The sequence below is a fragment of the Eretmochelys imbricata genome, chromosome 1, assembly GCF_965152235.1.
Source record: "Eretmochelys imbricata isolate rEreImb1 chromosome 1, rEreImb1.hap1, whole genome shotgun sequence".
Lineage (NCBI taxonomy): Eukaryota > Metazoa > Chordata > Testudines > Cheloniidae > Eretmochelys > Eretmochelys imbricata.
Window position 1 is genome coordinate 177996477 of NC_135572.1, and position 26418 is coordinate 178022894.

The window sequence follows — 26418 nt, forward strand, 5'->3', positions numbered from 1 at the left end:
TCAAGCTGGAAATTCAAATTTAATCAGAAATGCACAAAAATGCACCATTTAAAATGTTTCAATTGTTAAATAAAATTACCTTAACTGTGCTGGATAAATAAGAAAAAAGTTTATCACAGTTTATCAAAACATGCTTGCCATTTAAAACTAAATGATTTCTTAAACAATCAAACAAAGTAGTATCTGTAGTCAGTGAATTGAACTGACCACATCCTTCAAGATTTTAGAACCACTAGATCTCATCCTCATGCATTTAGTTTTTATTCAAAGACTGGAAGAGGAAAACAGGCCTTCCATTTTCCCAGTTGGTTTCTTAACTTTTTAAGTGAACTAGTCATTGAACTTAACAGGTTGATTAAAGTGAAATAAGGAAAATGTACTCTTTGCCCCTGAAAATAAAAAAGCAACTGCTGTCAAAAGCTGGTTAGCTTCACAAACTCTGGTTGCAGGTGCTTATCCAGTGACTTACATCATGCCAATGGTTTGGTTTTCTTTACAATTTGGCAGCCAACAGATATTGCTTATTTTTTTAATTTAATTTAAATTATTGTAATGTATTATAATATGTTTTTTAGGCCATAACACATGCATTAATTTCACACCAGTCTCTCACTTTGATCCAAACTACAGCCTGCAAATCCTTGTACATGTGTACCACTCAGGCCCTGATACTGTAATTCTAATCTAAGAGCATAAACTGCTGGTTTTTTTTTTTTTTCATATTAAAATATCAACTCAGGTCCCATTGTGTTAGGCACTGTTCAAATATGTAGTGAGAGACCATCTCTGCCGAAAAGGCTTACAATTATACAGACAACACAGAAAAGGAATAGGAAGGGAAAGATAAGCACAGAAACAAAGCGTCCTCTTGTTGGTTTCTCTTACTCTGAAATCAGTTTACATTCTGTTCATGGAATTTTACTTATTCTAATACTAGCCTGAGGGAGGCACAAAAGAGAATGTAAAGGAGAGGAAAGAAAATGCATAAGACAGGGAGAATCCTAAAAAGAGTGATAGCAGGAAAGATTTACCAAAGTGGAGGAAGCAGGAAGTGCAAGGTTCCTAGCATGTTTTTGTTTTTTTGTTGTTTTTTTTTTAGGGGGCAGGGGTGTAAACCGGGGAGGGATGTTACAAGACCTCCCAAAGAAAGGTGATGTGAGACTCACTTGGAGTTATCCGAGTGAAGGGAGCGAGATGTGCAAGATACCTCGGATAAACAACGGCCAGAAGAAAGGGGATGCGAGACTCACTGGGACCTGACACAGTCCTGACCCCTATTTCCAAGACGGTATATTTACCTAACGTCACATTTTAAAGAGCCCTCAGAAGACTGCCCCTATCCCGCAATCACCTTCCTCCCCCCAAATCCTTTAACTCTTGATTAGGACCTTTTTACTTCCGCGCACTGCCCCTCCCTGGTTTTGCCTCATATAACGACCAGGTTTCCATTAAAAAACAATGGGACCAAGAAGCCCGGGATCCTGCCCCCAGCAGTGATCGCTGGACCGAGCCTCACCAAGCCAGCCATTAGGTGACTTTAGCCTGGGCCAGGCACAGACCTGGTGCAGGCAGCGGGAGCGGCGGGTCTGTGCGCTGGACACGGCTGGCGGGGGAGCGACCGGAGGGGGCCCAGCACAGGCCAGGCGGCCCTAGCACAAGCGCCCCTGTCCGCTGCCACGCCCCATCCCTGCCGGGCTGCACGGGCAGAGCGGGGCTCAAGTCCCCAGCCGGGCTCTCCACGGAACCGCCCCGCCAGTCGCGCCCGGCGGCTGCGGCCGGGACCCCTCGCCAACCCAGCGGGGCCGGGTTACCTTCTGGCTGAGCGGAGGGAGGAGCTCGTAGGAGCCGCCCCCTCGCCCGCGCAGGGCGGCCGGCATGATCCGAGCGCGTCCTGCAGCCCCGCGGGGCGCCTGCCGTCAGGGGCTCCGCAGCCGCTCGGGGTGGCTCTGGATGCGGGGCAGGGCGGTAGCAGCAGCCGCCAGGGCTCGGCTGAGTGACAGCCAAGGGGCACCCAGTGCCGAGGGCAGCTCGGGGAGCCTGGGAGGAGCTGGCCCGTAGGCACCACCCACCTCCGCGTCTTGGCCCCAGCCCAGGCGCAAGGCCGTCGCCGCACTCTGCCCGCAAGAGACGGCAGGGTCGGGTCAAGGGGGTGGGAAGCAACCCCCGCCTGTTCCTGCGTCCCCGGGGCTTAGAGACAGAGGCCAGAGCCCCTTGGAGGGAATGGGAGCGCTGCGCGTCAGCAGCGGGAGCCCCTGCCCAGAGCCGCGTGCTGGCTGACTGCGCGGGGGCGAGCACAGGCAGGGGTTAGGGGCTAACATCCCCCCTGGAGGCTTTTCGAGGTAGCGGTCCCGGCTTGAAGAGCAGGGCTCTCCGGTTGCGTTAAAGAGAAGGCTTCTTTATTGGACGCTGTGGGACACAGGTTAGGCTGGGGCCGGGGTCGCAGCTGACCGCCAGGGAGGGTTTCCTCCTGCTCATGTTGGCCCTTCAGGCTTTCCCAGGGCCTAATTCTGACCTCTTGCTTTTTTGTGTGGACTAGTATCTCATTCCCCAGTCTCACTGGGACTCCTTGCACACTAAGGGACTTACTACTCAAGGTTGGGAAGGGTGGCAGAAGTACGCCTGTAATACCTCTAATGGCTCCTTCAGCGTGTGCTTTGGAGGATCCTCCCCATTCTCCCTCTAAATTTTTTGGGGGCAGGGAGAGATTCACCAGGGACGCTCCTTGGTCCCCTTATCTTTGGGTAATCTAATCAGCAAACATAAATTCCACTACCAGCAGCGTGCTGAAAACTAACAGATCTACCTCTCTACTCCAGGCTGTCTTCTTCTATCCAAACTAAAATCTCAGCTTGTCTCTCATAGCTCCTTGGGGATGCTTAGTGTTCAGCTCAAGCTCAGCATAGCTGAAACAGAGTATTACTTTTTCTGTCAAGCCTTCCCCCATCTTCTTTCTCAATTACTGTAGCCAACACCACCATCCTGTCAGTTACTCAGACCTGTAACCTGGGTGTCATTTTCAACTCAGACCTCGCTCTAGATCCTCACACCCCTGCCACATGTAAAACATCTAAGATACTACCGTTCATCCACACAGCTAAATCACTTGTTCAAGCTTTCATCATCTCCCGTCTTGACCACTGGTGCATTTTCACTGGCCTTGACAAATACAACTTGCCCTACTCATGTCCATTCAGACTGCTGCTGCTGCAAAGATCATTTTCCTAGCCTGTCACTTTGATCATGTCACCCCTCTCTTTGAATCCCTCCACTGGCTCCCCCTTTTGTATCACATCAAACAAGCTGCTTGTCTTCACTTTCCCCACCCTATCATCTCTCATTCACTATCAAGATGACAATCACACCTCCAGTCAGCCCATGATGCCAGCCTATGCTGCTCACTTGTTAAATTTTCTAACATGTATCTTTGTGCTTTCTCTCATGCTGCCCCTTGTGCTTAGGAGAAGCTCCCCATAAACATTGGCAAACCAACCTCCTTGTCCCACTTCCAATTCCTCCCTAGAGCTCTCCTTTGCTACAAAAAACTCGACAATGTTGGAGTGCTGAGACCACTGCCGGTCATGCTGTGCAATATTTTCTCCTTGTACTCCCCATCTGGACTCCCCCATGTGTATTCTCTTGTCTTATACTTAGATTGTAGGCTCTTTGGGTAAAGGACCATCTTTTGTTCTGTTTGTACAACACCTAGCACAATGGGATCCTAATCCATAACTGGAGCTATTAGGCTCGACACTAAAATAAGTAATAATGTATTCCTCCATGCTGGAACCCTTTACTTAACTGCTGCCTGCTGCCACCTGTCACAGAGCATAGGCTGCTCTAAAATGACAGAAAGGGCTTTGATACAGAGACCTTGGGCCCAACTTTCTGATCTTATGAGCAGTATGTGGTTTAAAACCCAAGGGGCTGAAGGTGGGGACAAAGTTGGCCTTATGAGACTTGAGAATAGTTTTATCTCATAAAGCTCTTCAAAATGTTTGCATGCTATTGGCTCTCTGCAAACAAGTAACAATAACAGCATGCTAGCTTGCACACAAATGAACAAGCTGAGTAGTTATGGTCACTAGCTGGTAGTATTGCAGTCTCGGGAGACTGAAGTTACCCAGGCCCAATGCATTAGCTGATTGCAACTCCATTTTTGGAACCACCTGAAAATAAAATAAAGCTGTCCACGATCTTGGTCTTCACAGATATGGATAACTGGAATCTGATCCAAGTTGTGCCCTACTTCAGCTCCAAGCTCTGCCCTTAATCCCCTGCATGTTCCCCTATCTCATTGGATCTCCCTTTAGACCCATCCTTCCATGCCCCCCCCCCCACTCTCCTATCCCATTCCACTTTTAAAAGTTTGAAAATGTAAAGATTTATGGGCATGATTCTCAGTTACACTAAGGCCCTTTTATCCCATCCTGACAATGCAGAAAGGCCAAAGTGGGTGTAAGTTACATTTACACTTCCTTTAAGGTCCTTTTAAGGTCCAGTAACATTCCCAGAGTTATGTAAACAGGTCTTAGTATAAATGAAAATCAGGCCCCTATACCTATAAATATGCATAGATGGTTCATGTTTCCTTAACTAGTGACTTCCTAGATTTTTAGTAATTGTGTTGATGAGAAACATAATTGAGTAAACTTAAATGTAAACCAAGATAATTTTTGGAGTAGGAATTTTTCCAGTCTATGAATTATGACTCAAGACACAACTGTTTAATCTTAAGTAATGTTCTCTCCACTTAACCAAGATAAGTGAAGTTATACTTTGCACACAGTGTTTTGTGCTGGATGCATTGTTTTCCTTATGTGTATACTAAATAAGATATAATGGAAATTTTCTGCTTTACAATACATATAATGCACTGACTCAAACAGTTCTCAAACAGAATTCTTTTCCCTACTTCATTGATTCTAACAATCCTAAATGCAGATTGTGTAGCATACACAGCTCAAGGACACAGAATAGTTGTATTAATTTTCCATTGGGTCTATCTTGTCTGGCAGTGGCATATCTGGTAGTTCTGGTTAAACGGACATTGGCAGGTTACAGGTAGCATCCTTAAAAAACAAGTTTACTTACCGGTGATATATGATAAAATAGAAATATTTACAACTCTCAATTTTCTCTTCATCTATACTGTTTACTCTTTCCATCTCATTCAATTTGGGTACTAGAAATAATCAATTCTAATCAAGTTGAAAATGGTTTCTTTGCATTAATAAAATGTTACACTATTTGCTTCACAAACAATCCAAAGTGATATTTACATCTAAATGAACTGGATCAATTAAAAAGAGAAGATTAAAAAAAAACTAATAGTAATAGAAATATTAACAGTCTACATTGAGCCTAAACTTTTTGTAACAGAAAAATTTCAAAACAAAGTCATCCTTTCCACTCAATAGGATTATAGTATTATTTCTGTTGCCCTTTTCTTGCACAAAACCACAGCACTGTACATTTCTCTTTGTTACTGTAATGAGTTATACTTTGTTGCAAATATAAGCAAGGCAGTGAAAAATAGGAAAATTATTTCTTCTTGCATTATTCTGATTTTTCACAGTTTTGTGACAGTGATGTTTTCCCTTTGTTAAATAGTGGAATCGTTGTCTTCTTTTCATACAATTGCTGTAGTAATTCACTTGTCTTGCTGTTGGGTTAGAAATTAGCATTCCAGTAAAAGATTAAAAGCTACTCACAGAGGCAATAACAACACGTAGGTGACCTTTTGACCCACTGACACAAAGCTTGCATTCCTGATTTTAAAGCAAGCAAATAATATACAGAAAGATAAATTTATGGAAGGGTGACATCCTTTTTGTGGGTGCAAATCACACCCACAAAATGTGCATATAATCTTAATTATTAGTACATATAAGTAATCATGGGCACAAATCACATAGCTACAAGTGAAATGACTCAGATTTCCGCCCCAAATTATTTCGCAAATCTTAACAGTACCAATAACTATGGAAGGCCAGATCTTAGCCCAGCTGAAAATATACCCTTGGTAGGAAAATTAAATCAAAGCAGATTCTGACACCTGAAAAAATCTGTTACCGTTTTTGATACTTTAGCCCAGGGATCGGCAACCTTTGACAGGCGGCCCATCAGGGAAATCCGCTCGCGGGCCGGGACTGTTTGTTTACCTGCAGTGTCTGCAGGTTTGGCCAACTGCAGCTCCCACTGGCCGCGGTTTGCCATTCCAGGCCAAAGGGGGCTGCAGGAAGTGGCGTGGCCCGAGGGATGTGCTGATCATTTATACTTGTCTGATCCCTGCCTTAGTCCAAAATAGAGCTAGGATATGAAATCCTGAATCTTTAATACTGCTCAGCTTGAACAATTCTTGTAAAGCTACCCTACAGATTTCTTACTCCAACTCACATCTGTAATACTCTTGGCTGACTAAAGTTGAAAACTTCATGTATTAGTGGAATAATAGGTGTCATTGCTTCATGAAAAAATAAGGGAAACAAAAGTGCTTTTGTCCTTTATTAGGAAAAGTTCAACTTTTACAATACTTTTCCTATACCTTTTTTAGAAGGATTTCTTCCTCCAAATATGTTAACTGCAATGTCAGGATACTTTATACATACTACATTTCAAAAATAATAGTCATGAATCTTGTGAATCCATTTTTGTAAAGTGCAAAAATGAGAGACGCTCACTCTCAAATAAAAAGAACAAATAAAAGTGCAATTAAAAAAAAACTGAACTCAGTCACACAGTATTAGTGCCTTTTTTTCTTGACTTTACACTTCCGGTATTTTTGGCCATGTTCTCTTTGTTTTTTTCTGTCATTTTCCATGCTACTGTCACTATCACTAGTTTGCTGCTCTCTTTTTCTTTTACAAGCATTTTCATTAGCCAGGTATGATTCACAGTCGCTCAGCTGTGGAGGAACCCACTCAAAAGAGCTTTGCCCAGCTTTAAAATCCTCAACAGGATTCATATAGGGTGGCATGGGCAAAACTGAAGATGGTGGTGGAGTCATCTGATAGTAAGGAAGCTGCTGTTCCATTGGACTGTAAACAGCATACTGCTGTGTTAAAAAATGGCTCATCTGAAAAAACAAAAACTCAGTTATTAGTAGGGCTGTCAAAGGACTAAAAAATCACAATTAATTGAGAGATTAAAAAACAGTTACAATTAATCAGTTTTAATTGCACTGTTAAACAATAGAATACCAATTTAAATTTATTATAAATATTTGTTGTTTTTCCATTTTCAAATATATTGATTTCAATTACTACACAGAATACAAAGTGCACAGTGTTCACGTTATATTATTAGTTTTGATTACATATATTTTCACTGTAAAAAAGGTTAAAAAAAGAGCATGCTTCAACTTGTAGATTGCATTAAGGGGCATACTAATGTTTAGCATATCTGGCATGTAAATACCTTGCAACACTGGCTACAACAATGCCATGTAAATGCCTGGCCTCACTTTTAGGTGACATTGTAAATAAGAAGCAGGCAGCATTATCTCCCATAAATGTAAACAAACTTGTTTGTCTTAGCGATTGGCTGAACAAGAAGTAGGACTGAGTGGACTTGTAGGCTCTACAGTTTTACCTTATTTTGGTTTTGCATGCATTTATGTAAAAATTCTACATTTGTAAGTTGCACTTTCATGATAAAGAGATTAAACTATAGTACTCGTATGAGATGAGCTGAAAAATACTATTTTTCTTTCTTACAGTGCAAATTTTGTAATAAAAAATAATATATAGTGAGCACCGTACCCTTTCAATTCTGTGTTGTAAATGAAATCAGTATATTTGAAAATGTAGAAAAATATCCAAAACCATTTATAATAAATTTAAATTGGTATTCTACTGTTTAACAGTATGATTAAAACTGTGATTAATCGTGACTACTTTTTATCTAGTTAATTTGTTTTGTGTTAATTGCTTGAGTTAACTGCAATAAATTGATAGCCCTGCATATTAGACTAAGTTCTAACAAGACAAATCTTAATTTTGCATGAATCACTGCATCTATAATGAAAATGTTAGCACCATTTTACAACTATAAGTTATTACCTTATATCATGCTTTTCCATCTTCAAAGAGCTACAAAAATATTAAGTAGTTCTATACCTTTGTAGGATACTTTAATATCTCCATTTTACAGACAGGAAAATTAAAGAAAATGTTAGACCCAATGCGTCAGATTCTCTGTTCTAGATAAGCAGGAACAGGGATGGCAATACAAATTATAAGAGTGTGTGTGTGTGTGTGTGCGTGCATGCACATGCTGGGGGAAAGGGCTTGGGGCAGAAAAGTGGTTTTATGTCATCTTTGTGCCTTCCCAAATTCTAACTTTGGCCTTTGACTAAGTTAGGGCATCTCCAGTTTATGCCTGGGGCAGCTGTGACAGCTGGACTGCAGTGATGTTTCATCCACACTCTCCTAGCTATACTTTCAGCACACCTAGTGCTTCTCCAGATGAGACAGGAGAAGTATTCCCTAGTTTAGCAGATCCACTGTCTTTAATATTGGCAGCCTAATTGGACCACAGGGCAACACAGAATCCAGCCCACAATGTTTGCTGCCTAAAGTTGGGCATTAAAATCCATATCCAGGCAGCAAAATAAGCAACCTTATTTTTCAGAAGAATGGGGCTCCCTCAATTTGAGAGAGCCAATGTCAGAGCAGGATTAAAATTTTGGACTGGTAGCCAGGCACTCAAATTCTGATCAGGCTTCCATTTTAATGTGTTACACAAGCACCATGTCAGAAAACAAAATATCCAATTTTTATACTCCCTGGTATGCTAAGAATTTGTAACTTCCATCCAGACATACCTCTGTTATTTGGACATGGCGACTAGAAATTCAGAAACTATACTCTTTAATACATGAATTCTGTTGTCTTTCATTTCACACAAGTCATTTTGTTTTAATGGAAGGATCAACTATTAACCATATTTGTAACATTTAAGAAAACTTACCATCTTTTGAAAGACTGAATATTCCTGAGATAAACTATTGTTCATTGGAAAAGGAGTAATGGGAAATGGAGGACTGCCATAAGGCTCTTGATTCCTGTGAAAACAATCATAAATACATGAAGACGACTCTTATCAAAGATTCCTTTTTAAAAAAAAAAATCAATTATCTGAATTTTGGGGATATCACATGCAGCCGACTAGATGGATGATATGTTAAAACAGGAGTTTATTCAGCTTTTAACAGCTGAAGCTCCATGACAAAATTGTGTCAACTAAAGGAACTAGAAGAGAGGATTCAGCAAAGGACTGTTCCTGAAGCCCTGTTCTCAAAGTCAACTGAAGTCCATGGAAAGACTTACATAGACTCTAAAGGACATTGGATCAAGCCCTGAGAGCTTAATTTCCCTTAACAGTTCTGCCAGAGTTTTAAACAAAAGTGTTGAATACCTAGGCTGCATTTTCAGAGGTAAGCTCCACTATGATGATTTATGTTTTTATATTCTTATGTCATTTGTACATGTACACAAACTTGATGGGGTTTTAAAATTATTTCCATTATCACTAATTGCTTTTTTCTAAAAAATGTAGTTCTAGAGCAGGGATGGGCAAACTTTTTGGCCCGAGGGCCACATCGGGTGCCGCTGCCCCCATTCGCCCCCTCCCACTTACTGCCCCCCCCCCCCCGGGATCCCACCCCTTATCCAACACCCCCTGCCCCGACAGGTCCCCCGGGACTCCCACGGCCTATCCAACCCCCCTGTTCCCCGTCCCCAGACCACCCCAGAACTTCCACCCCATCCAACCGCCCCCTGCTCCCAGTCCCCTGACTGCCCCCCAGGACTCCCTACCCATCCTCCCACCAGCCCGCGCGCGCCACCCCCTTAGCATGCCGCTCAGAGCGGCAGGAGCTTGCAGCCCCGCTGCCCACGTGGCGGCATGGCTGTGGGAACAGCACGGGAGGGTCCAGGGACTAGCCTCCCGGGCCAGCATGGTCCCGTGGGCCAGATGTGACCCGCGGGCCATAGTTTGCCCACCTCTGTTCTAGAGGTTTTTTTTGTGGGGGGGAAAAATGCTCTGAAATAATTTTACATTTATACTTTCTTGTGAAAGAAACAAGGCATGTAAAATTCATTCTGTCTGGTTATTTTGGATTGACATAGTATCCATTCTAAACACCCAAATGTTTAAAGTAATAGGATCCAGGCCCAACCACCGTGATCTAAAAACCAAGCTTGCTGACCTGCGACTAGGCAGAGGTAACATGGTCCCCAACAGCTTGACTAGCTAGCAGGAATGGAGTCAAAATACACTACAACTGTTTATATATGTGGTATATACATACTGATCTCAGATTCTAGTATGGATTACAACTTTTAAAATACCAGATGTTTCATACCAAAAGGCCCCCACCCCTAATATAATACAGTAGAACCTCAGAGTTAACAAACACCTTGGAATGGAGGCTCTTTGTAACTTTGAAATGTTTGTAACTCAGAACAAAACATTATGGTTGTTCTTTCAAAAGTTTACAACTGAACATTGACTTAATAGAGCTTTACTATGCAGAATAAAAATGGTTCTTTTCCTTTTTTTTTTTTTTTTTTTAGTAGTTTACGTTTAACACAGTACTGTACTGTATTTGTTGTTGTTTCTGATGCTGCCTGATTGTGTACTTCCAGTTCCAAATGAGATGTGTGGTTGACTGGTCAGTTCGTAACTCTGGTATACGTAACTCTGAGATTCTACTGTAGAACCATTCAGGGTCTGGCACAGAATCAGAGAGACTGATCAATCCCAGGCACAGCAACATATACTGTATGTGTGGGGCCAAAAATAATATATTATGACCATCATTTTACAGGGTGAAATTTACTCTATTAGGTATTTGTTTCCTTGAAATACTTATAAAATGATCCTGGGTATTAAAGTGTCTCTTGCTTTACTTCTATAAAGGCCTACTGCTGTTTCCACATACTACAATGTAAGTAGGATTGGGCCCTCAGTACTTTAAAAATACATGTGGGGTTTTTTTTGGTGAAAGCTAATTCAACTACTTCTTCTCACCCACTGATTGTATTATCCCACTAGGCAGATTTCAATTAAGTGTTAAATAAAATTTTAATTAAAATAATGCAATATCTTGAACATTTTGCAATGATATTTTTACAGATGTTCTCCATTACCTATATGTTGGTGAATATATGTCAACCCAGTTCTCAGAACCTTGACTAGGGCTGTTTAACTCTGGTGAGTGGGAACTCCCTGTAAACAAAATAAAAATGGTAACATTTATTCTGTTTCATATGAAGACTATTACCTTAACTGGTTAAAAATAAATAAACTGTCCTAAATCAGTTGTGGGAGACACAAAGTTGGGTATATTTTTTTATACCAAGCACTTGTAGATGTAAGACACCATTCTACAGCAGGTTAAAGTTCCAGAGCCTGATTGTGACCGCATGAAAACATTAGCTGAATATTCATGTGACCCCACTTATTACAGTGGAGTTACTTCTGATTTAACAGTGGTTTAACGGAAAGCAGAACCTGGCCCACTTTGTTGTAGAAGGTATTTTCTTAACTCATGGGTAAGTTTTTCAAAAGTGGCTAGGAGACTCAGGAGCTTAAGTCCCTTTTCAAAAGAGATGTAGGCACTTAGAAGCCTAAATCTCATTGAAAGTCAATGGGACTTAAGCTCCTAAAGCACTCAGGCACTTTTTGAAAATGTTAACTTATGCCAACAGAACTCTTTTGATCTAGGACTCCTATTTTGAATGTAATTTTTTTTTATCCCATTAGTTTCAACAGACTAGAAATCCTATAGCTTTTATTTAGTATACAACATAAATTATTACCATAGTATATTTACATAATCCCAAAATGTTTAAATAATATTAAGGATTTGACTTAAAGGGACACACTTTCAACAAGTAAGATTCACTTTTTCTTCTCTTCACTTTTTGTAAATACTCTTGGTACAAGAGCTTGAAAATTAGATTTCTCTAACTAGTATTTCACTTTCTTTTTGCCAAATGTTTATTTTCTCTTTCCTGTGCTCTTTGTGGGGCTAAACAAATATTTTGTTTAATTTACAGTCAACTTCACCACAGTTTTCAGAATAGTTTTACTGTAGTACTAAAGAGCCTGGACATTCTGCTCTTAAAGTGGACTGTGTTGGTTGTTTCTTTTTGGTGACTCACTCAGAAGATGACTCAGTGACAGATTTTGAGTTTTCTAGAAAGAAATATAACATGCAGAACATTCTCTGTAACAAATTTTAATGGATTGATTAATTTTGGAAATAAACTGCTGGAAAGTGTTCTTTTCATCTTAAAAAAGTACAATCTGAAATGTCATTCTTAACTCATCACTGGGGTAGTTCTCGGACTGAGACTGAGGGGATATGGAGATCAAATCCTGATCTCACAGAAGTCAATGGCAAACTTCATTGGGACCAATCCAAGTACCCATGCACCGATGAAAAAATATGGGAAGAGGGTAGGAAGGAGAAATCACACCTAGTACATCTAGTACAGTACTTCAGCACACTTTTCTTGTTGGTTAGTCTGGCAGGCCATTATTGAGATATAAAGAAAATTAATAACACATTATAATTATATATCACATATATAGTTATATTTCACTGTGATATTAAAAGGAAATTATCATTTTCTATTTTGAAAGCACTTACCTATGTATCTTACTGCATTCTCCCTCCAAATTATTAAATTTGTCAATTTGAATGTCAAGTTTATTTTCTACCATTTATGATAGACTGACTTTCCATTCACAATTAATTGTATCTGACAGAATTAAGTAATAAATTATTTTACTGTGTAAAATACTTTTATATTCTGTATGATTAAATGACCAGCAAAGACTGTATCTACATTAGCAAACTTCATAGCTGTAACACACCAATGGTGCAACTTCACTAATGGTAAGGAACAGTATATGCTGTAGTGTCAACAGGATGCCCGGGCTAATACTTCAATATTTGTTTTGTCAATGTTTAAACTGAAATTCTTTTCAGACATGTTAGTGGAATCTACTAGTCACAAGTTTTACAAAAGTTTGAGTTTTATTTTCTTAAACACAGAATTAAAATTTGAACCCAATTTGACAGTACCCTTTTAATCACATTATTTTCCATCTCAAAAAAAAAAAAAAAAAAAGTAAAAACAAGCACATGCAAGCAGTCCACACATCCCTTTTTTGCCTCAGAAAAAAACTTGGCATGCAAACATGATTAAATACTCTACTGTAAACATTCTCAGCCAAGTTCTGCGTTCAGTTACACTGGTGCAAATTCAGGGTGATTCTACTGTCTCCAGATTTACATTGGTGTGATCAGAATTTTTTGCCATCTTGTTGTCCTCTCTGATACCTTACAAGTTATGTTCTGACTCCCTGGCCTTCTTTCCTTAATAAACTTAAAAACACAAATATTTTATCTCTTGCTATATGAATATGGACAATTTCTTCCTAAGAGAACAGATTGTGCTTTGTTCACTTGTAAACCACTTCTCAAAAAGACTACAACAAATCAAGAATTTGCATGTCGCACAGCTACTAAATCCATTCTACAATGACAGAGCAGAGCTAGAATTTCACATTAAAGGAAAACTAAAGTTGTTAATTCAATAGTTTGGGACTTACTAAACCTACCAAATCGATACTGTACTTTAATTGGTCTTCCATATAAACGGATTCCATTCAGCAGAGCTATAGCATAAGGCACTGATTCTGTGTGTTTAAAGCAGACAAATCCAAAAGACTTGGGTTTTCCTTCTTTGTCTTTACATATTGTCACATTGGTTAATGGTCCAGCCTGCAAGAAACTTACATTATTTTCTCATAAATCCTTAGTAGAGATTAGCTTTTAATTCTGTTTTGAATTTTTATTTCATTCATGAATATTTATTAATGGTCAGACCTAAACAATATGCAAGCATGTGCTATTTAAGATTCCCTACATCAGTCCGACTATGCACATCATTTTTTACTGACTGCATCCATACAGCTCCAGACCTGGGGCTCTTGCAAGTAAAGGTCAGCTATGCACCTGTTTGAAGGTAACAAAACATCTAATTGATGTGTGCTTATCACTGGTCCTGATCACCCCACTCACACTTTCTCTATCTTTTTAAATTATAAATTATTTGTGGCAGAAACACCAGCTTGCATAATCCAAATAGAAACATTTGGGTGCTGCTAGTGCAATTCAAATAGTGAGTAATACCAGCTACATATAACTAGGTACCCATCCATGTTGGAGCTTGCATAAGTTCAGGTAACAAGTAGCATTATTCAGTTTCGATCAGCTACTTAAAAAAAAAAAAAAAGACTGTGGTAGCAATAGCAAAGTTGGGTATGTGGCTCCACTGTTATCTGTAATTAAAACAATAGAAAAAAAAATCAGTTTTCACTGGAACATTGCCTACCTGTCATCACAAATATGTAACAAAGAAAAACCAGGGACACTGACAACCATTAGGGATACACTGTAGCTTATTAAGCATGAGGCCCACATGTCTCCATAGAGAAGGGATCCACCTCTGTGCCATTTGTTTCAGTAGTGGGTAAGCATATTTTTTTTAGAAGAACCAAGTTCAAAGTGATCATGCTTCAAGAAATGCTGATTATTGCACTTCAAATAAGTAGTAGTTTTCATAATACAGCATCCAAGACAATTGGCCTTCAGTACAAAAGAGAAGAATGAACTAGTATTTTAGTCACTGAATCAGCATTTCCTCCTCAGATATGCTTCACTTCTGAAATGTGATTTGGCAGAATGAGAGGAAATGGCAAGAGGAGCCCTCCTACCACAAACCAGGAATGCTTAAGAGTGGTCACACTACAGTTGGCTCATTTGTAGCAGGGACACATACGTAATTCCATTGCTCTCTTGGATTGGTAAAATTTCTGTTCAGTTCACTAGGTGGGGTCATGAAGCAACTAACTGGATGTCCAAATTATTGTTGTACAGCCACTAGACTTTTGGTCTTAAATGAGTGGCTTGCTTGTTGGAAGTACTGATGATGAAATGAAGTTTCGGATAAGAGCCAAAAAAACCATCAAAATCATGTACTACTTTAGGTCAGGTAGCATGCTGTGTGCCTGGCTTTTCAGCAATTGTTAACCTGCTGTTTCTGCACAAACTGCCAGAGGCTTATATTGCCACGTATATGCACAGGTTAAATGGAGAACACTAGAGCACAAAGGAAAATAAAATCAATCTTCGATTTTCTGTATTTCTACTTAATGTACTACTCAGCATTTTAGATGATCATTAGCAAAATACAAAATCAGAATTTGTCTGTCTAGGGAACTGATCCTTTTGATTCATGGTGCTGAGCTGACAGTCATGTTATCCACTCCATATTATCACACTGAAGACATTAAGGATCCTCATTAAGGACATTAGGGATTCTGGATTAATGTACTCTGATAGCAAGGCATTGTTGCCAGCTATCTATGAATTGGGACTAGATTAAATAAGATGACTGTACACACTTCTTTCTGAAAATAAAGTAAAAAAAAATGATTTTTTTTCAGAAGAAAATGGAGAATACAAAAGATGAAGGTAAATATGAAGGAACAAAAATAATGTACCATTTTTTTTTTCTAATTCTATCGCTGCAGAATGATGATCAAGATAGGCAGAAGGTTCAGTTCACGCTATCCTGTGCAGGGACTCTTCAGAAAGGTGATCTTGCATGATCAAACATCTTGAAGTATTTGGTTTTTAAAGGAAAGCACATTTCAAAGTAATGGCAAATCATCCACCAACTTTTTCAACTCTGCTTTATTTTTTCCAGAGTTGTTTGAATCTCGAAGCAATTTTTTTTCCTAATCTGCAAGTTTCCTACAGGTATCCAGTCTGCTGCTCAGGATTTGTCTAATGCAGATGATCTGGTTCTTCAAGAACTAGTAGTAACAAACCATGTGCTCTGATGATCAGTCTTTTATACGTAGATCTTCCTGTTTATAAATAAAAAATAATTTTGTGCTGAGCAAAGTTACATAAACGAATAGTTATAAAAACGAAAAGAGAATCAATTTTATAGCTGTTCTTTCTATTTAATGTGGTAAGAGAAAACACTATGATACAGGAAAAAAGGTTTAGGAACTAAAGCCTTCGGAGTGTTTTTGGACTATGAGGTGCTACCATACTGAATTCTACAGTCTCCATGAGAGAGGGGAGGACAGCACTTCTGTGGAGCACATCCGGCCACAATAAAAATAAGAGTAAAGGAGCATGTATGGAGGAAGAAAGGAGAATAAGGAAGAAGGAAAGACCTGCTTGGACTCCTGAGGAGGTGTATGACGGAAGCTACAGCTAATAGGTATACACTGTTAGCCAGGATCAGCTGATCAGGGTAGCTCATATACAAGATTCATTTCAGGGTGAAGGACTGCATGTTGGGAGTTTCATCCTATTTTTATTTCACTGGGACAGCATGATGGACTGTCTCACCAGGGAGCATGAGTAGTACAACATGGTTTAAATGTAGGGAGCAAGAACCAGAATGGCTGCTAAGGGGAGATGAGATGGATGCTTTTTTTCACCCCCATCTCTGGAAAAAGCTAATTCAAGGATTATGAAGTGGCAGAGGCAATAACAAAGGGTCGAACCTCCTAAAGTAAAAAAGTCTAGGCCTTGATGCTTTCTTCTATAATTGGCCTTTGTTTATTGTCAGTGAGGGGAACCCTGATGACAGTGAATTTCTGATGTGAACACTATGCACATGTGCACGCAGTCACACACACAGATAGCAGAAACTGATCCCTACCTCAACATTTAAAAGGTAACCGGCAGGAATTTGCATACATAAGCACCAAAAACATTTGAGAGAGAAAATTTAGACATCATGCTTCTCACTGGGAATGGATCACATGCCTCTCCTCCCTGTACTAGTTCCTACAAATCGGGGTAGCCTAAGTGTGTCCAAGGACCCAGAAGCAACCAAAGGACTACTGTTACCAACTCTTACAAATTCAATGCGTCTTGCAATAGTAGGTCTTCTTAATGCCCCAGTTTCTGAAGGCAGGTGATTACACGAGAATCTTAGCTTTCTCTTAACCTTTTGTGTTTTTGTACCTTTCTAACCTTTTCTGGTACAGAGAAATGCTGGAAAACATGACCCAAATGAATCAAAACCCAGAAAGCAAATAAAAAAACAAAAAGTTTATTAAGGTCACGTGATTTGGGGCCAGATTTACAATTTTTGAACGTTGGAGGCTGAGAATACCAGACTAGACAACGGGACAGCTTGGCCACCCTCCTCATAGACACAGGGTGGAGAGCTAAGGGAGCCAACGCCCTCAACCCCAGCTTGGGGGACAGAACAGGACACGGACCCTGAACAGGGGAGAGTGACTTCTTCAGCCTGCTCCGCTGGATGCCGGTGGGAGCCCGGCAACGCCAGGCAACATGAGGGGCAGCTCCGGTACTGACTGCAGCCCCCCACCGCCCATCACAGAGACACCCCAACCTGCCCCAGCCAGGGGCCCTTCCATTCCACCAAGCCCACCTCCCACCTCCCCAGGATAAGCCCCGCCCCCGGGCCCGGCCCCCACATTCCACCCGCCTCGCTCCCACCAAGCCCCGCCCCCACCTTCCACAGACCCCGCCCCCGGGCCATCCCCCACCTTCCACAGGCCCCCGCCCCTGGGGCCATGATCTCACAGTCTACCTCCCTGGATCCGCCCAGGCCCCGCATTCCACAGGCTTGCTCCTACCAAGTCCCACCGCCACCTCTTTGACCCCACCCCCTTCCCAGGCCCCGCCCCCACCTGCCCACTCATTCCACTTGCCCGCCCCCTTGCCAGGCCACGCCCCCTGCCGGCACCTGCAGGAAGAGCTCGTAGAGAATCTCCTCCCGCACGCGGCTCTCCAGGTTCCCTACGAACAGGGTCCGGTCCGGCTCCCCCGCCCGCCCCGGCGCGGACATGGCGGCCCAGCAGGGCGTCAGTCAGTCAACGCCAACACTCCATCAGCGCTAGCACGGGGCGGGGGGAAGACGGAGTGAACACGCACGACCGTCCGTAAAGCACCGGCCACCCGCCTCAGTAGCACGACAGGCAGGCGGGAGTGCTTTACCGCAGTTGCTAGGAGACGAGTGCCGCGCCTGGCGGCCGCCAGAACATTGCGTTTTCGGGCTCGGCGTCCTAGCAACCCTCGCGCGGGCAGGGGCGGAGCTTCGCAGTTTCCAACCCCGCCTCCTGAGGTGACAGGGAACCAACTGGAGACACAGTCGCAGCCTCTCCCCCATCTCGCCTCAAGGGCAACCGCCCCGCCCGCTCAGCGCCTGCGCAAAGGCCCCGACCCTGGGGCCTGGCTCTGCCCTCCCCGCTGCCGTGCGCAGTCCCCAAGCAGCGCTGCAGCCTGGGCCCAGCGTGGCCAAGAGGCCGCTAGGATTGTGCTGGAGACCAGATCGTGTTGTGTGTCCTCTTCCAGGAAGTTGATTCATAACATTCATAAAGCAGAACACGTCAATCTCTCTGGTCACGCGATTACAGACATGAAGGTCGCTATCTTACAACAGCAAAACTTCAAATCCAGACTCCAGGGAGAAACTGCTGAATAGGAATTCATTTGCAAATTGAATACTATTAATTCAGGCTTAAATAGAGACTGGGAGTGGCTAAGTCATTATGCAAGGTAGCCTATTTCCCCTTGTGTTTTCCTACCGCGCTCCCCCCAGACGTTCTTGTTAAACCCTGGATTTGTGCTGGAAATGGCCCACCTTGATTATCATACACATTGTAAGGAGAGTGGTCACTTTGGATGGGCTATTACCAGCAGGAGAGTGAATTTGTGGGGGGGGGGGGGCGGAGGGTGAGAAAACCTGGATTTGTGCTGGAAATGGCCCAACTTGATTATCATACACATTGTAAGGACAGTGATCACTTTAGATAAGCTATTACCAACAGGAGAGTGGGGTGGGAGGGGGTATTGTTTCATGGTCTCTGTGTATATATAATGTCTTCTGAAGTTTCCACAGTATGCATCCGATGAAGTGAGCTGTAGCTCACGAAAGCTTATGCTCAAATAAATTGGTTAGTCTCTAAGGTGCCACAAGTATTCCTTTACTCTTCCAGGAAGGCAGCCAACCCAAACTGGCAATCGTCTGTGGGCCACAGGCAGCCTGAGACCACCTCCCCCCTTCTTCCTGCTGCAGAAGGGGTCCCCGTGGGGAAATCGCAGGCTCAGCTCCACGAAAGGAAGCAAGTGGTGCCCAGAGACTTGTTACTTTTGAATACGCTTGTCACCAAGTTGCATTAGTTGTCGTTTACTTGGTGGCCTTGGTACTGCAGCCCCGTGCTCCCACTGGGACCTCTCGGGGTGTAAGCACCCCCTGAAAATGAAAAACAAAGCCTGTGCTTGACTTGCCATCATGTGGCTCAACTAGATATTATAAAAAGAACAGTAATACTTGTGGCACCTTAGAGACTAACAAATTTATTTGAGCATGAGCTTTCGTGTGCGACAGCTCACTTCATCGGATGCATTCAGTGGAAAATACAGTGGGGAGATTTATATACACAAAGAACATGAAACAATGGGTGTTACCATACACACTGTAACCAGAGTGATCACTTAAGGTGAGCTATTACCAGCAGGAGAGCGGGGAGGTTAGGGGGGTAACCTTTTGTCGTGATAATCAAGGTGGGCCATTTCCAGTAGTTAACAAGAACATCTGAGGAACAGTGGGGGGGGGGGGAGGGACATGGAGAAATAGTTTTACTTTGTGTAATGACCCATCCACTCCCAGTCTTTATTCAAGCCAAAGTTAATTGTATCCAGTTTGCAAATTAATTCCAATTCAGCAGTCTCTCCTTGGAGTCTGTTTTTGAAGTTTTTTTGTTGAAGAAGTGCCACTTTTAGGTCTGTAATCAAGTGACCAAAGAAATTGAAGTGTTCTCCGACTGGTTCTCAGACGTCAAGAATTATAACATTCAAAAACCAGGCGGGGCCCAATGAGGTCTCCAAGGGGAGCTCAGAAACGACCCAGTCACGCCAGCAAAAGAACTGATGCCAGGGTAGGAAGTGGCAGGTGCCCACCCTCCTAGGCTGCATACTTTGACATATTGTTTCACTGGGCCCTGGGCTGGAACCCGCTGGAGTAGGAAGGGCCTGGGTTTTCCTACCCTGTCTACTGACTCACCATCGGGTAATACAGCTGCAAGCAGTACTGACTCTCGCTGTTGGGCAACACGGTCCAGAGTATCTCCACCACATGATACTGCTGGCCTCAGACTCAAAACACCCCCTGACACAGTAGAGGAACACAAAGCCAGCCCAGATACTCTTGGTCTCTCGCTAGTCTATGAGGAATGGGCCCCATATGTTGTTCTGGAAAGAACATCACAAAATCACATCTATCCAATGGAACAATTGTGAAGGAATCTTTGCAAGGAAAACATCACTCAGATTTACTCTGCCTTTTTCTACTCCTGTGGGTTTTCCAACTGGGAAGGGTAATGAGGTCATAATTGACTAAGTCTCACAACACCTCTGTGAGGGTGTAAGTATTATTCTGTTTTACACATGGGGAAGCTGGCACACATTGAAGTTAAGTGATATGAGTGACTCTCAATTAGGGTGACCAGATGACCCGATTTTATGGGGACCATCCCAACATTTGGGGCTTTGTTTTATATAGGCTCCTATTACCCCGCACCCCATCCCAATTTTTCACACTTGCTGTCTGGTCACCCTACTCTCAATAACACAGCAAACCAGTGACGGAATCAGAAATACAAGTCAAGAGTTCTGACTACCAGTTCTGTCCTCTATAAAGTATTCCCCACTCCCTCTGTGAGTTAAGATTAGAGGGAGAATCCTTAGGAAAATCACAAAGTCAAATCAATCCCTAAGAATGCAATGGCTTTCTTTCTAGTCCTTACAGAGGAACAATTTTATAGCCAAAATGTGTTTTTGCTGCAAGTTGCTTTTGCCCATCTCAGCATCTTCTATTTCCACACTCTGCAGACCACCAGATGTATAACAGACGATCAAAAACAACCACATAGTCTGTCTTCCTTGGCATTTCATCTGAGCAGAGAGGGCAAGCAAAGTAATGTACAATTACTTCCACTCCTCCCTAAATTCCACATATCTGGCAGAGCCACCAGTAACGTACCACATCAACTACTCACAAGGTATAGACCCATGTTAGTCCAGTAGTTCCCAAGGAGAGAGAAGGAAAGGCAACTGATGATTAGAAAAAAACACAAAAATAACTCTGAAGGAATGGAATATGCATCACCAATTTAAGTGAGTAAATAGGAGGAGTCATGCATTGCAAAAGCTTAAACATTGGTTTTTGCCCTTTGCAAAGTAACTTCCTTCTCTTCACCACACCTGTTTTATCAGTGACGTTTAATTGTCAGATCGTAGTGAAAGCTAGCACACTATAAGGAAATACTAAAATCTTCTCCATTCAGTTGTGGATGTTACGTGTTGCTTTTCACCATTTCCATATGTTGAAGCTGTTTCTGTTCATCCTTTCGACGTGCTGGGTGAGATCAGGTAAGAGAGCCACTAAAAGTTCCTCTTGACTTTTTCCAGGCAAAGCAGACTAACTTTTCTAACTGCAAAATGACATGTAGATTAAACCTTCTGAATCACGATTAATGTAACAAACAATTAGTCAGGTGAACTTGACTGACTTGAAAGTAGGACAAAGATTTTCAGTGTAAGGTAAATAAAGAAAAAACATGATACTTTATCTCCTTCTGCATTTTTGTACACAAACAGAAGTATGTGCACTTTGTATTGTGGAAGTGTATGAGAACTGTAAAATAGTTTTTGCAAAATAGTTTTAAGCATAATCTGAAATTATTCAGCATTAATTTACTAGGTATAAAGAATTTCAAAGTATATTTTACAAATGTGTGAATTAGTTATTTTTATGTACGCTGTCATTTGTTTATTAAAGCCCTTCCAATCAAAATGTGTGTTTTTGTTGGTTCTCTCTGTCCTAGCCTCAAAAGCCACTAAGTGAAGACAAATATAAAAGAAATTTTACAAATTTAAACGGAAAAGGGTGAAATGATATATATTTACTGGAATAACTACAACTGCCCAGCTGATATTTATAATTTTTGCATCTGACAAAAGAGCATATTTGAATATTCTCATGAGGGTGTATAAAAAGCAATGTTAGTTATACAAACATGTTAGTTATACGTTGCATTGCCCTCATTAGCACTACAAAAGTAATTTTCCCTCTCTTGATATTCACTCCTTCTTGTCAACTGTTGAGAATAGGCCATTTCCACCTGAATTGAATTGGCCTCGTTAGCACTGACCCCCCACTTGGTAATGCAACTCCCATCTTTTCATGTGCTGTATATATATACCGCTTACTGTATTTTTCACTCCATGCATCTGATGAAATGGGTTTTACCCCACGAAAGCTTATGCCCAAATAAAATTGTTAATCTCTAAGGTGCCACAAGGACTCCCCATTGTTTTTGGTGATACAGACTAACATGGCTACCACTCTGAAACCTGAAACCAATAAATGTTGCCTCAAAAATGTGTGAAATCAAATTTGCAAAGCTTCCAGTTTGCTTAATAATTTACTGCTGAACGGTCTCAAATTATTTCTAAACATTTCAAATCCATTTGAGTTTTCATCTATTCCACAATATAAAGTATGCAGAAGTGTAGAAAGCAGATGCATTGTCCTTTTTCCTGTATTTACGTTTCAGTGAACACCTTTTGTACTCATTTCATACTTGAAAGTAAACATCTGAGATACGTTTAACTCATATGTAGCATACTTTTCAGCTAATAGGTTTCACTCATCTTTGATATCTCCACAGTATGCATCCAATGAAGTGAGCTGTAGCTCACGAAAGCTTATGCTCAAATAAATTGGTTAGTCTCTAAGGTGCCACAAGTACTCCTTTTCTTTTTGCGAATACAGACTAACACGGCTGTTACTCTGAATCCAACAGGATAGGCTTTTGTGTTTCCATTGATCTGAATCTGATCTCACTTACATTGGTTTCATGCCCATGTAATTCCATTGACTTGAATGGACTTATTTCTGATTTACACTGATGTAAGTGAGAGAATTGAGCTTCATGTGTAAAAATCAAAATAGTCCCATTAATATCAAGGAACATTTCAATATTTAACATATCTCATTGTAATTCACTATACAGGTTTGAGAAATACATGGTGATAATAATAATCTTATCTAATTGTAAGATAGTGATATCCATTTTGGATTTTCTAGAGGAAGAACAGCTGTTTCATAGTACACTGAGGAAAAATGTTGTACAGTTTAGCTGTGAATCTGAATATTTAAAACGCAATTAGATGTCTAAATAATATTTTTTTTTTTACTGAAACTGTCTCCAACGTGTAGTTGTGGGTGTGTGAGTGGCATGTGTGAGAGAGAATTTCTGTTTTAGTTTTCTCACCTTACCTAACATTGACATGATTTGAAAACCAGAAATTAAATTTGACAGATGATAACTTTTCAGGATCTTGCCAATGTAAGACATTGAAATAGGACCTTTTGATGTTGTTAGTATAAAGATCAAATTAATTGCATCTGAATCTGAACTGTTCTTGAATTTCAGAGTTCCTCACTTTACTAAGATTCACTGTATACAAGTCTATTAAAGATTATAGCCAGACGTGTCTTCTTTTATTAGTTATCTGATTTAGTGAGTCATATTAGTCCACAAAGATGTAACCTGTTAAATAATAACTGCAAATTACTTAAAACTAAAATAAAACATTTAACACTTTTATTCAGAAAAAAATTGGTATTGAATTTTAAAAGTCAGAAATTCCAAATATGTAATAATTATGGTTACAATAATTTCTAATGAGGTGACTGCATGAATGAGCAGGAGAAATATTGTGCCTTTCCAGATGATAGAGCAGGAAGACTCAGGACTTTTTGTATCCTGCTCTGTCACCTTATTTTGGTTTTCACTAACCCTGCATATATCCACTATTCTTTGCAACGTCGAGTCTATTTCTTGCAGTAACCTTGCTTTGGCCTGGTTATCAATGATTCCACAAATAATTTGACCTCTAATTATTCCATCTGTTAATTGTTGAAATTCACACGATTTATCTTGGTTATGTAGATTTGGAACATAGTGTTCAGCGATCTCACCTGTCAGTTGGTTTCTTGATTAAAACAATATAAAGGACCTTTTCAAGTGACATTCTTATGTGGATCACAGTATTCTTGATTTTAAAAAAACCAAACCTTTGTCAGCTAGTTTGTAATCCTCTTCATGCTTCCACCGCAATGCACTGTGTATATCCAGGGCCTCTGGACCTGCCATGTGTAGCTGTGTGGGTGATTTAACCAGGTCCACTTTCTCTGTAATGCCACTTGGTTCCAGAGAAATGTGAAAGTGCTGCAACCACTTCCTCCAATCTCTGCCAGATTCCCATTTATTTTTTTGCCTATTTATAGAATCCTCAGTAAACTGAAAACTTAGTTTAAATAAGCTTACAAGAAAAACTACCATTTAGGAACAGAGTAGTTACTATTCCTCTTCCTACTTCAACTTTCCAAAAGAAATTGACAGTTTGTATTTTTATACTTTGTTTTATATAAAGAGGCATATGACAGGAAAAACCGAGGAAGGTTTGTAAAAATATTGGGGGCCTAACCTTCAGTTGGGTAAATCAGCTTTGAAGTCCATGTAGCTGTGTTGATTTACGATAGTTGGGGATCTGGCCCCAGGTTTGTGTCGCAGAGTTGGAATAAGCACAGGCTTTAGATGAGTTCAGTGAACCCAGCAAAGCTGAGGACAAAGTGAAGGTGCTAAACCAACTAGTTTGTGTTTGTTGGGGAGGAAATAAGTTATTCAAAATGCTAGAATAAATGGAAGTACTTCACCCTTTGTGGACAATTAGAGAAAGAAAGAGTGTAGACGAATGGCCTTTTACAGAGTCTAACTGATCAAACAATTGTCTAACATTTTTATATTTTTCAGATACAGAACAAAAATGTGAAGAGTTCACAGATCTTAGCATACACAATGCTTTAGCTGGGACAGATCTAAAAGTGAAACTGCTCTTGTATACAAGGACAAACCAAAACTGTTCCGAGAGTCTCAGTGAATATAATACAACAGCATCTACATATCTGGATGTGACCAAGAAAACTGTCTTTGTAGTCCATGGCTTCAGACTAACAGGCTCTACACCAATATGGCTGAATGACATAAAAGAACTTCTGCTGTCTTTAGAGGACGTTAACCTCATTATAGTAGATTGGAACAGGGGTGCTACAACTATAATTTATCCTAATGCTGTCCACAACAGCAGAGGAGTTGCAGAAATCTTGAAGAAATATATTGACCAGATGTTGGTAAGGTAGACATTTACCCTGGAGGTGAATTATTTAAAATAGCATAGCTTTGGGTAGTAAAAAAAAAAAGTGTTCAAAATATAGTGGTCTCAGAAAGACCACAATAAATACCATACTTTGAAATGTCTGTACCAAAATGCTTACATTAGTGACTGCATGAAGTTATCACTGCATCACTTACATATCTTTGTTCTCACATCTGCTCCCACTGACGTCAAAAGGGGTTTGGGCACTTTATTTCAATGGAACTGAGGTTATATTTGAATCACTTTGTCAGCAAGGAGTTTCAGCTGCATTAAGCAAAGAGCTGCTATCTCAGAGGAGAAAGGTCATGTGAAGGATATGCAAAACTCTAGACCATTACATTGCTAAAAATTGTTGCATCAGGTACTCCTTTAAGTACTAAATGAGGTTCAAAGAAAGCCCACTTATGAATATTACTTATATGGAATGTTTATCAGAAATCATTGATACAAGGCAGTTAAAAAACAGTTCTCCATTGTACAAAATATTTTATATACCTCCCAGTGCTAACAGGAGCAGCTAAAACAATTGTTGATGAATAAAAGTCTGAGCCAGAGCCCACAAAGTTGGTGGAAAGACCCACCGATGTACTTCACTAGGTTTTGGATCAGTATTTAATTAAATGGACCAAAATAATTTAAAGTCTCATTTATTCAATTATCAATGTTATTGTCTGAAATTCTTCCATCCCCATCACTTCCCATCCTGAGCATTCTCAGAAAGTTTGAAGATTCTGTAACAAGAAAATATCTGCACAAATGTTAACAGAGAAAAAAATGGGTTGTGGTAAGAAGAGAGGACAGAAGATATGGCACACCACATGGCCTCTGGGATCAGCTAATGCTGATGGGGTTGCACTAGCTAATTTACAAAAATATGGTGGAACACTGACATAAGACTAAAATAATTATAAGAATGTAGGCACAGTCCCATACTGGGGTAAACAGGACTACATATTGCATAATCCCAGATCCCTGATGCAGACTACTGCTTCCGATGAAGTGGGGTTTAGCCCACGAAAGCTAATGAAAGCTCAAATAAATTTGTTTGTCTC

The 26418-nt window shown here is 40.8% G+C and overlaps 3 protein-coding genes across 5 annotated transcripts in view; 1 reads left to right on the plus strand and 2 right to left on the minus strand.

Moving 5' to 3' along the window:
* LOC144266513 (multidrug resistance-associated protein 1-like) overlaps positions 1 to 1941 on the minus strand; it is a 67011-nt gene extending 65070 nt beyond the window's left edge. Inside the window, exon 1 of one of the 2 annotated variants that reach the window (XR_013346482.1) lies at positions 1812 to 1941. Coding sequence is in view for 1 of the 2 variants with exons in the window: in XM_077819949.1 (XP_077676075.1) it covers positions 1812 to 1877 (66 nt within the window). In the remaining variant the exon portion in view is untranslated. The remainder of the gene's footprint in view (positions 1 to 1811) is intronic. The other variant, XM_077819949.1, reaches the window with a different exon arrangement.
* A 2856-nt stretch (positions 1942 to 4797) lies between these two features.
* RBM11 (RNA binding motif protein 11) lies at positions 4798 to 18026 on the minus strand. 2 transcript variants are annotated; one of them, XM_077819969.1, is made up of 6 exons: positions 17826 to 17976; positions 15586 to 15954; positions 13639 to 13801; positions 11154 to 11232; positions 8971 to 9064; positions 4798 to 7075 (listed from the first exon to the last, which is right to left on the minus strand). In XM_077819969.1, exons 2-6 carry the CDS (start codon positions 15586 to 15588, stop codon positions 6743 to 6745), a joined length of 672 nt encoding a protein of 223 aa, XP_077676095.1. In that variant the 5' UTR covers positions 15589 to 15954; positions 17826 to 17976; the 3' UTR covers positions 4798 to 6742. The 2 variants fall into 2 exon arrangements, with proteins under 2 accessions (XP_077676095.1, XP_077676088.1); XM_077819962.1 differs by lacking the exon at positions 15586 to 15954 and having other exon boundaries at positions 17826 to 18026.
* A 3406-nt stretch (positions 18027 to 21432) lies between these two features.
* Positions 21433 to 26418, plus strand: part of LIPI (lipase I) — a 39769-nt gene continuing 34783 nt past the window's right edge. The window contains exons 1-2 of the mRNA XM_077807277.1: positions 21433 to 21511; positions 24964 to 25340. Of these exons, the coding sequence (XP_077663403.1) occupies positions 21433 to 21511; positions 24964 to 25340 (456 nt within the window). The remainder of the gene's footprint in view (positions 21512 to 24963; positions 25341 to 26418) is intronic.